This window comes from Streptopelia decaocto (assembly GCF_964273445.1).
Source record: "Streptopelia decaocto genome assembly, chromosome: 2".
In the NCBI taxonomy this organism is placed as follows: domain Eukaryota; kingdom Metazoa; phylum Chordata; class Aves; order Columbiformes; family Columbidae; genus Streptopelia; species Streptopelia decaocto.
In genome coordinates, this window is record NC_138655.1 from 158529356 (window position 1) to 158541179 (window position 11824).

Sequence of the window (11824 nt, forward strand, 5' to 3'; positions counted from 1 at the left end):
GAGTTCAAACTAGCATACATCCCAAATCAGCAGGTGTAATTAACCTGAAACCCACCTCAAGAAAAGGACAGAAACACCACTGCAGGAAAGAGACCAGAACCTCACTAGAAAATACAAACACCCTCCAGCTGCACATGGGCAATTTGGGGAGCACCTTTGAGATCATCTTCACCACGGCAGCAACTACCATAAGCTCCAAGGGCCAGTTACACAAATCCTGTGTGACCTGCCGCATTTACTTAAGATGCTATTAGCATGCCTAAATTAGATTTTCAGTTTGAAACCAATTATATTTATTTGCTTTCGTGCCAGCATCTCTGGCTAATTTAAAGGGCACCACAGCTATGCAGTGTTAACTCTACAGGATGGAAAGCAGGCTCAAACATCCCATTTCCAAACACAGCAATATTACTGGAGAAAGTTTATCCTTCCCTTTTAATCACTGTCAGTTGGCTTTATGGTATACGCAGCAATGTACATATCACGCTGGCTGTCATCAGGTATTACCGAGGCTCAACACACAGCCCTGGTACAGTAGCCAAGCCACTGTTCTCCTTTCCTCCCTCCCAACCTTTATCTCTGAACTCTGTCTCAACTGTAATTGTCAACTGTAGAGGATATTTTATTTGGCCGAGATTCCACTAAACAGAACAATCTGTCTGCATCCAGTGCAGATGTTTGATAGTACAGTGGTTATTTTAGGTAAATAAGCTTTTAAGCATCTGATATGTCCTCCATTGAAGGCTATTATCCTTTCAGAGAATAGCTTGATCTAATAATTCTTTTCTGTATCTATTAGTGTGTTCAGCACAAAAGATTAGCCCACTAGTTAAATATTACATTATTTAACTAAGACTAATGAGAACCATCCCTAGAATCTGGACAAGTAACTATGCTCGGGCTGCTAGTCCATCAGCCTCTCAGCTGTTCAAATAAAGACTTGCATCAGTGAGTTGTTCAACAGGAAAAGAGTTCATGCTCAAGACACTTTTTCTAGTCAAGTACAGTTTGCTGGAAGTCAATACCCATATATTTCTTAGCTGTTAATAGCAAGTAATTTATTAGACAGCACTTGGCACCCTCAACGATAACTTTTACTTTAATTAAGGGATGGAACTTACAGCCTCAACTTTCAACTTGCCTGGTGCACAACCTCACAAGGTGAGAGACAGAAAGAGGTTCACAAAGAAGCCGCCTAGGAGGTGAAGTTCTCCCAGGTGAGGACAAAAAATACATCAGGTTTCCAAAGGATTTAATTTCCACTGGCAGATCTTAAAGAATCAGAAAGCAGAGATGTTTGTAGCCAACACATTTAAGGTTTGGAGATGGCACAAATGCTGAGTTCTACCACCTCTGCTGAGTCTTCACGGAGTAGTGTCCTCGCAGATACAGCTGAATGTAAAGCAAGCAGAGTAGAAAATGACTGAGCTATAGATGCATCCTATAGAAGACTGTGCTCCTTCCCACTGTCACAGGGAATCCATTAAGCAGCTGTTCATACAGCAATGACAGGGTCACACGGCAGTTTGGTTGTTTAATAGAACATGTGCTGGTAATTCCCACATGCGCCATTCCAAACACAAGCGCTCATTAATTTGGTATAGGGATTATACAATTTGACACCAGTTATAGCGGGGATCTGGACTCCCTGACCCCAGGAGTCCTTTCTGGCTCTGCCTCTCAGCAGGTAAGCGACAGTAGCTCTCTGTTCCTGCTCTGAAAATTGACATAATTAAATCCATCTCTGGATATTTTGCAGGAAAGGTGTTTTACGCTGTGACAAGAAGCCTCGTCTTTAATTTATGAGCTGTTAAGGCATCAGGATAACTTAATATTGTGTTGCCTGCCTGAAGCTGGAGATGGCCCGAAACCCACTGACCTCAACAGGTATCAGCTCCAAGCTCAGCCAGCTCATTTTCTTAATAAAAGTATTCTCTAAGTGCTCTCATTCCATAGCCATTTACCTACTCTCTTGCTTTTGAAATGCCATCATTTTCCACTACTCTGCACCGTTTTCAAGGCTTCCTTTTCAGAAAGCTGGAATGAACCCTGGATGCCAAGAAAATGAGCTTATTATACAATGCCCCAAAAACCAAAGATGAGCAAAAAGCTTAACTTGGACCAAACTGAAAATAAAAATGCACAACCTGTCCAACAGTAACTATGGAGCTTTCATCCAATGTTTAGAAAAACTCCAGTTTTCAAAACATACGTTTAATTGCTGCAAAAAATATAATAACCTCATACCCTGACCACAAGCACATCAATACGATTCCACACTCACAACTAGTTTTTTTAGAATATTTTCCTATTTGACAACACCACCCATTCTAACGAAAAGCAAAAATCGTCAATTAATTCTGCCTTAAGATAAAAGGCAACTTAAATACTCCCACACAATAAGCGAGCAGAGGATACCACAGGACCAGCCATATGCTCCGCAGACTCAGTGGGGCACTCAAGGTCAAAATTTCACTCCGCAGTTTTAAATTAATGAACAATTCTATGAATGGATGCAAAGGAAACCGAGCATTCTCCCACACAGCTTTATTAATAGCAAGGTGCTAGCAGTAAAAAGAGTAAAGTTTGTGCTTTAATTACCATTTATAACTATAAAGCGGTACGGTTTCGGCAAAACCCAAGGAGAATTTACTACAGTAAGAGACGATCACTGAAGTATTTCAGCTCTCACTGTTCTTTAACAGCTGCTTGTACCTCTTCTCTCCAGGATGAATTTACATACACTCGCTTCCTGCCTGAAGGAAATATCCATTTGGGAAAATGCTATAAAGTCAGTTTAGCATGAAACAAAACAAGAAAATGTTTCTCTTCCCCACCCCCAGCTCAGTAGCTCTCAAGGCAAAACAGATGGGAGACAAAACAGAAGTTTGCTCAGAAACTAAAACCTTATTCAGAAGAGCTTTGCTGTATCCCCTAAAAAAGGTACTTGAGTTATAAGAGTCTGAGTGTTGTTTCACAAGCATGAAGTACAAGCTGTATAAAACTTTAATGGATGTGTGGAGGGAAGATTCAGCTAATTTGATGATTCTGTGAGAAACTGAATCAGCGCTGTATTTCATTTACAGATGGGATTTGTGAAACCTTTAAGACTTGAAGACAGACTCGCCAGCGTGCAGAACCAAAGAGGTCTATGAAATCCTTGCAAGTCATGTTAGACTCTGATTTGGTGGAGGTTGATACAGACTCAATTTATGTTTTTTTCTGAAGTGGAATTTCTCTTAATTGCAAGAAAATCCATGTTAAGCAAAAATTCTGTGTGCAGTGACGCACACCAGGAAACAAAGATCTTCAAGTACCTTGGGGAGTGGTGAAAAGAAAGGACATGGAAAAAAATCTTGCTGGATGTTATAACTATTGACTGGGCATGAAAAAACACACTGGATTTTTGCACTTGAGTCACCATAAATCCTTACCTGCTTGTACTACGTGACAGGAGCACATAATTTAGTTTAAAAAAAAAAGAATATGCAAGCTGCAATGATTAACACAAGAAATCCCTGCATTAGCAGTGTTTCAAGGCAAACACCACACCCAGACAACCAAAGGGATCAAACTTACTGTTGACAGAATCCCACACTAAGGTCAGTCTCTTCACTTGCATGAGAAATACTGATGCAGCATCACCGACTTAAGTACCTGTAACCCTCTTGCCATTTAGCTGTATTTCCACCATTTGCTACAGTGAAGCTGTTTTATTCAATCGGGCAAGTTGGATTTTGTTCTTAGCACAGCTCCCTTCATTAGCATAAGCAATATTTTGCACATCAGAGGTACCACATCTCCTCTTATACCCCAACAGCAATGACCTTTCGGTAAAGAGCTTGGACCTCCTGTCAGACAGAGACCTAAACCTGCCTCCGAGACCTTCCTGCGTGACAGCCAGAAAGACAGACGGCGTTTGATGGTTTTTATAGAAATGTCAAGGCTGAACTCCCTTAGGTGAAGTCATAGGAAACCGCAGCAACTTTGAGAGCCAAGTACTTCATATCCACAACTCACTTGTTCAGTTCTAAAAGGGGTGCAGGGAAACAGGCTAAATTCAGCTGGAAAGTCCCAGGATCCTGATATTTCAAAAGATTATGCAATGTCAAATTCCACTGGCTCCACAGCTATTCTTCTACATCCGCAAAGCTCTCAAGTCTGTCTCTCCCTATTAAGAAAGCTTAATAACACGGAGTTTACAAGCGCTCCGTTAGCATGTCCACAGCTAAATTTACTACCACAGAGATTTATGATGGATATCACCCATTTGATGGGAAATCTTCCAAGAAAATTTGACGAAAATTCAGTTTTTGCGCAATTAGCTAACACAATTAGTAAGAACAACCAGTGTTATTGCCCATCATTTTAAACAGCTCCAACTTTTAATAAAAGGTTACATCTCTAAACACTGACTTGGTGGGCAAGCTGCTAACACTCAGAAATAAAATAGATGCTGCCAAGTTTAAATAGACAAATGCTCTGGGGAAGAGCTGATCCTCTCCCAGATTTCATCAGCTGCAGAGGATGAAGCCTCCCAGGCATGTATTTGACAGCCAGCACATCCACCCCTCAGGTGTGCTCAGCGCATCCAAATTTCCCAGCACTCACCAAGATATTTGAATTAAACTGAAGCTATTTAAATGGTAAGAAATGAAAGCATTCAACACTAATCAGCCCAGGAACCTAGGAGTACTGGAAGCAACAGAAACCAACCATGGGGAAGCGTGAACTACTTCCACATGGAACACACCATATGTTTTTCTTAATACCCCAGAATAGCTGGAAGCAGCAGGAACCATCTCTGCCCTCCCCTCAAATCAGCAGAACAACGATGTTCTCTTCCCAGTCAGGCTCCTTCACTGTCGCTGGGCTTCCTACATCCCCAGTCTGCTTCTTCGAGTGCTTTATCCTCCTTCCTATCGGACAGCAAACAACAGAAACACCCAACAAAGACACATGCACCATTAAACACCTTCTGCTTTCGTTTCCCAAGAGGTAAAGATCGACCCTGTTTAGTCCTGTTCTAATAAAGCAATGGTATCAAAGGTCTTAAAGAAATTCGATATGCCAAGTATTCAAAGTAGCCTGGGTGCAGGAAGAACCTGCTATTCAGTCTCACTCCATAATATACAATAAAATATGCTTATGATGTCCAAGCTGCTGAGAAACTGCGGTACTGAGCATCACCCACTTCAGTGCCCAAGCATGGTAAATGACCACTAACATTTTATTCAACAAATCTGCATTTGCCCAAGGATGCTGAAGGGAGTGGAGCATCTCCTTTATGAGGAAAGGCTGAGGGAGCTGGGGCTCTTGAGCTTGGAGAAGAGGAGACTGAGGGGTGACCTCATTCATGTTCACAGATATATAAAGGGGGAGTGTCAGGAGGATGGAGCCAGGCTCTTCTCAGTGACAACCAATGATAGGACAAGGGGTAATGGGTACAAACTGGAACACAAGAGGTTCCACTTAAATTTGAGAAGAAACTTCTTCTCAGTGAGGGTGCCAGAGCCTGGCCCAGGCTGCCCAGGGGGGTTGTGGAGTCTCCTTCTCTGCAGACATTCCAACCCGCCTGGACACCTTCCTGTGTAACCTCATCTGGGTGTTCCTGCTCCATGGGGGGATTGCACTGGATGAGCTTTCAAGGTCCCTTCCAATCCCTGACATTCTGTGATTTTATATGAGCTTTAACATAATATAAAACAACAAAAAAGGCTTTTCTACCACCTTTAAGTGGAAAAGGTTTACAAATGAGAACACAAAGCAAGTCTTCAAATAAATTAACCAGCCTGAGTACTGGGAATACGCTGTAGGAATCAATTTTGTTTAGCTAGGCTGGGCGGGGGGGAGTGGGAATCTGCGAGGAAACGCTAAAATAAAACATATGGCACCAAGACTGAAGTCTAAACACTCAATTTAGTTCTCCAGCAGTTAGAGAGTGTAACATTTTTCTTGAATGGGTTTTAAATAGTTAGGCATATGAAACTGGCTGCAGAGAGCACATGAGACTCACGGGTAACAACACAACTTTTAAAGCTTATTTTTTGAAGTGTGATCATTGGTCAAGAGCCTCCCATTCAACCACATTTTTCACACTCACAGACTTCAATTGTACTCTGTGAATATCTACAAGCTGCTCTTTTCCAATGTCAGCACTTTTTCAGTACAGGAGATAACTACACAAGCACAAGATGGGTGACCACAGACATTCCTGTAAAATTTGGGGAAGGGGAAATCTGAATTCTAATGAGTTCCTCTATACCTGCAAAAGAAAATTACCCCCACACAGGCGCACACACGCTCACATGTACACTGGGAAGAACGCAGCTAGAAATCGAAATATTCAATTCCAAAAGATCAGCACGTTCACAGGCAAAGCGCAACTCCAAAGTGATTAAAAAACCTAATTGCTCAGTAAATTGTGACTTCAATTTTCAATTTAAGCTTGATTTCTGAGGGGAGAAGAAACTCCCACCACATCTGTTTGTGCAGCCCGAGTTGTCCTCATGACTACAAAGGAATTTGTCAGGGGAGAAAGGGCAGAAGAACCGAGCGAGGTAACACTCCCACCACTCATTTATCTGCTGTTTCTGACACAGGCCGCTCACAGCCAAGAGGATGCTCCAAAATCAAACAGCCACAGGCAGCACAATTCTCATCTTTCCAAAAAAGCAGCAAAAAGTCAGAATGACCCAGTTCCAATCAACTTTGCTACCGCTATCAGCATTTCCAACAGGAATTGTGAGAACCAAGGGAACTCTCGTGGGCCACTACCTGATCAGCATGATATCAAACTTTTTTTTTTTGGGCGGGGCTTCAAAATGACATCTGTCATGATTTATATGCAATCCTTGCTTAGAAGAGCATCTTCACAACCACCAGCACAGGCTACATTTTTCTTTTTAGATTCACCAGCAAAGACTATCACTTCTCTGGGGGTACATTTCATAAAAATGCTCTATAAACGGCTCCCTCTACCCTCACTTCCATCATGTATATTTTTTTGAAAAAAAAGTCAGGTTCTGATCCCAAGTAATGTTCCCTGATTCAGTGGAACAGAAGTTACTTAAGCCCAAGGAGGCTACTCAGCAGTTACTAACACTAACCAAGTATAATAACCATGGGCATTAATCCATACATTTATAATGGCATGAGTCATCTCCAGTGCTGAGTAATCCTTTTTTTTTTTTTAGTATTAGCCAGAATCAGGAGGGCAGTTCTACAGAAATTCTCTTCACAGGTAGAAAACTTGCTCTTTCAGGTCCTACACCAAAATGGTACAGAGCCATCCATGTCAAATAAAAGCCACACGTGGCTATTTTCGGGCAAAACCAGCACAAATTAAGGAATTTGACTACACATGGATTTTCTTTTTTCTGATGTGGAAAAATAGCTGAGCTGGTAATCTACTGTCTGCCAGATGCTAGATGTGAAGAGCGACATTTTTCACCAGGAAGCAAGTTCAATCCTTTAAAAGCGCTGGTGCAAGGTTCATCTCTTTCCACACCAGGATGTCTCTTTGTTCCTTGCTGAAAGACTTATACAGCTCTACAAAGAGAGCTCAATAAGAAAAAAAATCCGCCTTGAGGTTTACAGGAGACATGAAGCAGGAGGCAAGACAGTCCAGCTCAGATAAAACAGAGACATTTTGTCCCACAAATCATATATGTGCTTGGAAACTTGCGTCACATCTCCATTCAGGATGCTGGCAGACACACCAATATTTGAAATGAGTAAAGCGGGGGGGGGAATAGGAAAGTTAAAAAGAGAAACCATATGTTTGCAATATACACAATTCAGTGTGCACTCCGCCACACACCCGAATGCCAACACGATCTCTCACTGAGGAGGCGACTTCCAGAAACTTGGTTTACAGAGGGACAGGGAAAAGATACGGGTGAAATTAAATACTCCTTTACTGATTTCTCCCCCAAGTCCCATCAGTTAACGTGCGACAGCAATGCATCTCCGTGCTCCTCTTAATACTTTGAGGCTGTAGGAGCAAGTTCTCCTAGGAGCAGAAGTGCATTTACATTTCCTTTTGTTCCCATCCCATCCTGTTCCCCAGCTACAAAGAGACCGACTGTCCCTCCGCTCCCACCCTTGGATCCTCAAGCTCAAACCCTTGTTTGTGCTGCCAGATCACCCCTTCGCAAGCTCCCTAAAGAAAAAAAGAGCATTTCGTACACACACAGATCCAGTTCCCTTTCCCCAAATGGGTGGGATGTTCTCCCCCTTCCTCCCTGTACCTTTATCTCCCGCTCCTCAAAGAGGCTGATCATCATCCTCCCCAGGGTGCATTTTCCAAAGGAGGTTTAAAGGGCTGAGCTGTAGGATTAGTCTTTCCCATCTTTCAGGGGCATTTTCTCCTTCCTAAAGCTCTGCTGCTCCCACCGAGCAAAGGAAGAGGACAAAGCCTGATCCCACAGAGCAACAGGGATTTCCAGAAGGATTTCCCACCCCCCCGCTCCACAGCTTTAGTTCCTTCCTACTTTTAAGCAATGCCAAGAATTTAATCTCTTAAAACAGCATTTTCACAAACTCTCCCACCCATCTTAACAGAAAACAAGTCTCCCCACGAGGCAGAGATGGAAGGCCACAACAGCACTACATCATTTATAAACTTCAAATAAACATGCTCCACAAAGATTGCTCTAAAAATTAACCTTCTTCCTAAAAGGCTTTGGCCAGCAGCCTGTCTTGCTGCCTCCTGCTTTATTTTGTGTCTCCAGAGAGCACGACACAGGAGGCACTGACCTTAGAGTCACCTGTGGCACCACCTCAGATGTGTCACATACTCGCCCTAGAGCAATATATCCCTCAAACACACACCCCAACAAAATGGTTGAGACAGCCAATAAATCAGTACAGCAGGAGGCCTTTGGTAAGTGTGCAGCTTAAAGTGAAGAGAGAGTAAAGAGGAGAAAAGAAAAAAAATCATTTAATGGAGAGAGCAAGGGCTGGGGCCTCGAGCTGCGAGGACAATGAATGAAAATCCACAGCAGCAGCAAAAACTCAGGATAAAAGGCTCATTTGGCAACACTACAAAACCATCCGTCCCCGCATAGACCAAAGCAACGTGGGGCTCCCAAACTGCTAAAGAGACGAATTGTCCCCCTAAAATCAAAGAGGGTGCCCTGGAAGGACAGAGCCCACGTTAGCACTGGAGTTTGGTCCCAGCGCACCCCAATTCTCACACTGAGGACAGAGGAGCCCCCAGAGCGTGAGCCCTGTCCCGCTCCCCCGTGCTTGAATGGACACACAGGGGGAGAGGAGAAGGCTGGAGATGAGGAGGGTGGCCCCCAAACACGACTGCCCCAAGCTGAGGCTGGGACAACCCCCTGCCACCCTATGCGGGTCCCACACACGCTGAGGGGGGAACCAGCCCCCCAACATCCACAGAGAGGCTGTGGAGGGGGCACTCCTAGGCCCACCCCCCCCAAACACACACACCCCACGGAGTGGGGGGTCTGAACCCACTGACACCCCCGTGGCGCGGGGGGAGGATGATCCACACACCTCCCTCGCGAGAAGCAACAGACCCCCCACTTAATCAAAGGGGCTCCCAAACCCCCACAGCCCTCAGGACACGGGGGGCAGACCCCCCCACACACACCGCTGGGGACACACGCTCCCGCTGCTTCACGGGGTGTGTGACAGGAGCCCCCTCAGCTGAGGGGACACAGACACCCCCCCAGCCCCTTCGGGGCCCGCACAGACGCCGAGCGCCCCAGTCCCGCCGCCACTCACCGATAACCTCCTGCAGCTCGTAGTCATCCTTGTTGATAGACCAGGGCAGCGCGCTGGGGTCTTCGGCCATGGCCGCGCCGCGCCCGCCCGCCGCGCCGCGAGGGGGAGCGCCACGCAGGAGCGACGGAGCGGACAAGCGGCTACGCTGCCCCGCGCGGCCCGGCCGCCCCGACACCCAGCCGAGCCCCCGCGACCCCGCCGCCTCCTCCGCCGCCGCTACCGCCGGCCAAACTTCGGCTGCTCCCTCCACCTGCCCATGCCCAGAGCGCGCTGACGTCACCCGCGCACTCCGCCGCCGGGCTCACGCCCCGCCCGCCACAGCGGGGCGCCGCCCGCCGCCATCTTGAGCGTGGCGCCCCTCCGCCGCCGCCACGCCACCGCAACCACGGTTTATTCAGCCGCCGCCACCCCTTTCAAGAGACGGGCCGGTACGGCGGGCTGGCGGGCGGAAGTGGGCGGCGGAGCGGGGAGTCTGTAAGGGGGTGAAAGGGAAGGGCGGGGATGCCACACACAAGATGGCGGCCGCCCGCATCTTCCCCTCCGCAGGAAAGCGGCAGGAGGGGCTGCTGGTTTTAAGAGCCACTGCGGGCTGCGATTGGCTGCCGGCTGCCGAACGCGCAGCTCCCATTGGCGGGGAGGCTGTCAATCACATTTTGTCGTTCTCCAGGGTCCCTTCGCCTACGGGGCCGTTGGCCGGAGCTGGAGCGGCGGGAAGGGCCGGCCGGGCCGGGGCCTGGGCCTGAGCTCGAGTCTGAGCCCGAGCCTGTCATGAGGGGGTTCCGGGCCTGTCGTGAGGGGATTCCGAGCCTGGCAGGTGGGAGCAGGCCCGGGGAGCAGCGTGCCAGCAGCCCCTCTCCCAAACATGGCCTGTGGTGTCTCCCCGGTGTGTCGGACACATTGGAACCAACCAACAGAAGGACAGAAAGTGATGGTGCGGCCTGGCCTGGGTTTGGTCTGGAAAGGACATTTTGATTGCAAAGCCCAAGCCAATGACCCTCGGCTCCTCTTCTCCTTCAGGGAGCAGGTGTGCAACCCGGCCCAGGCACTTTGGGGATCCACATTCCATGTTTAAAAATAAGCACCGGGGTTACGATGGGTATGGAGGGATCAGGGGGTCTGGTTGTCTCCTCGCCGCCTCCGAAGATGAGCGATTCTCCAGTTTCCCAGCTGGCAGATGCTTCTGCTCGCTTCACGCTGCAATTCCAGCATTCACGGGTATAGGTTTTAACACCCTAATCATATGTTTCATGACCCACAGGTCCATAGCTGGAGCTGGGTGCATTCAGAAGTATATCTGGTAGTCTGTGGGGAAACAAAAATAAAAGCGAGAAATATGAGGCTAAGTGCTACAGTGAACCCACTAAGGCTGCTGTCTATAGACTTAAAGTGTTCGCAGTTCAGGGATCTATTTTTTTTCTGACATAAAACAGATAAAAGCACATCCCTGGCTATCAGGTGTCATAGTCACCATCAGAGCTGATGGAGAATTCCCATATCAAGTTTCGTTCTTCTTTGCCGGTCACTGTTCTTCCTGTAGCTTGATGTCAGGCACTACTGCGAGTCACAGAACATCAGTTGTACATATTTTTAGCTTATTAGGACAAATTCCTGAGATGCCTCTGATGAACCAGGCTTTGTAGAAGGTCACTGTACTCTGCCAAATACATGGGCTGACAGTATTTTCACTTGTTCTACCTAATGCTGGACACTAACTCCTTCCTTCTCCCCTTTTTTTTGTCCTACAGAAGCAAGAGGCCCACGGTCCCATCTCACTGCTGTGCAGGCTCTCAACTACGATGGTCTCGATCCACAAGGCAGAGCTTCCAACTGAAAAGCTGTTTGTTTTTTCTACTTGTGTATGTTAAACATTCCCCTGCTCAGCGATTTTTAATGTTTGCTAAATATGCTTTAATTACTGCCTCTGTGATCTTTTAACCATGCTATAAAAGGGGTTTGTGTAGCAATTAAAAACAGGTTTTACCCCAGAGCATGCACTCGGGTGGCCAGTGTCGTATTTCTGATAGCTAGCAGCATGTTAAAAATGGATCTGAGCCAGACAACAACACAAAGA

The 11824-nt window shown here is 46.5% G+C and overlaps 1 protein-coding gene across 1 annotated transcript in view; it reads right to left on the minus strand.

Annotated features, from left to right (window-relative positions):
• OXSR1 (oxidative stress responsive kinase 1) overlaps positions 1–10023 on the minus strand; it is a 101488-nt gene extending 91465 nt beyond the window's left edge. The window contains exon 1 of the mRNA XM_082046060.1: positions 9754–10023. Within this exon, the coding sequence (XP_081902186.1) occupies positions 9754–9823 (70 nt within the window). The 5' untranslated portion in view covers positions 9824–10023. The remainder of the gene's footprint in view (positions 1–9753) is intronic.
• Between the last annotated feature and the right edge of the window lie 1801 nt (positions 10024–11824).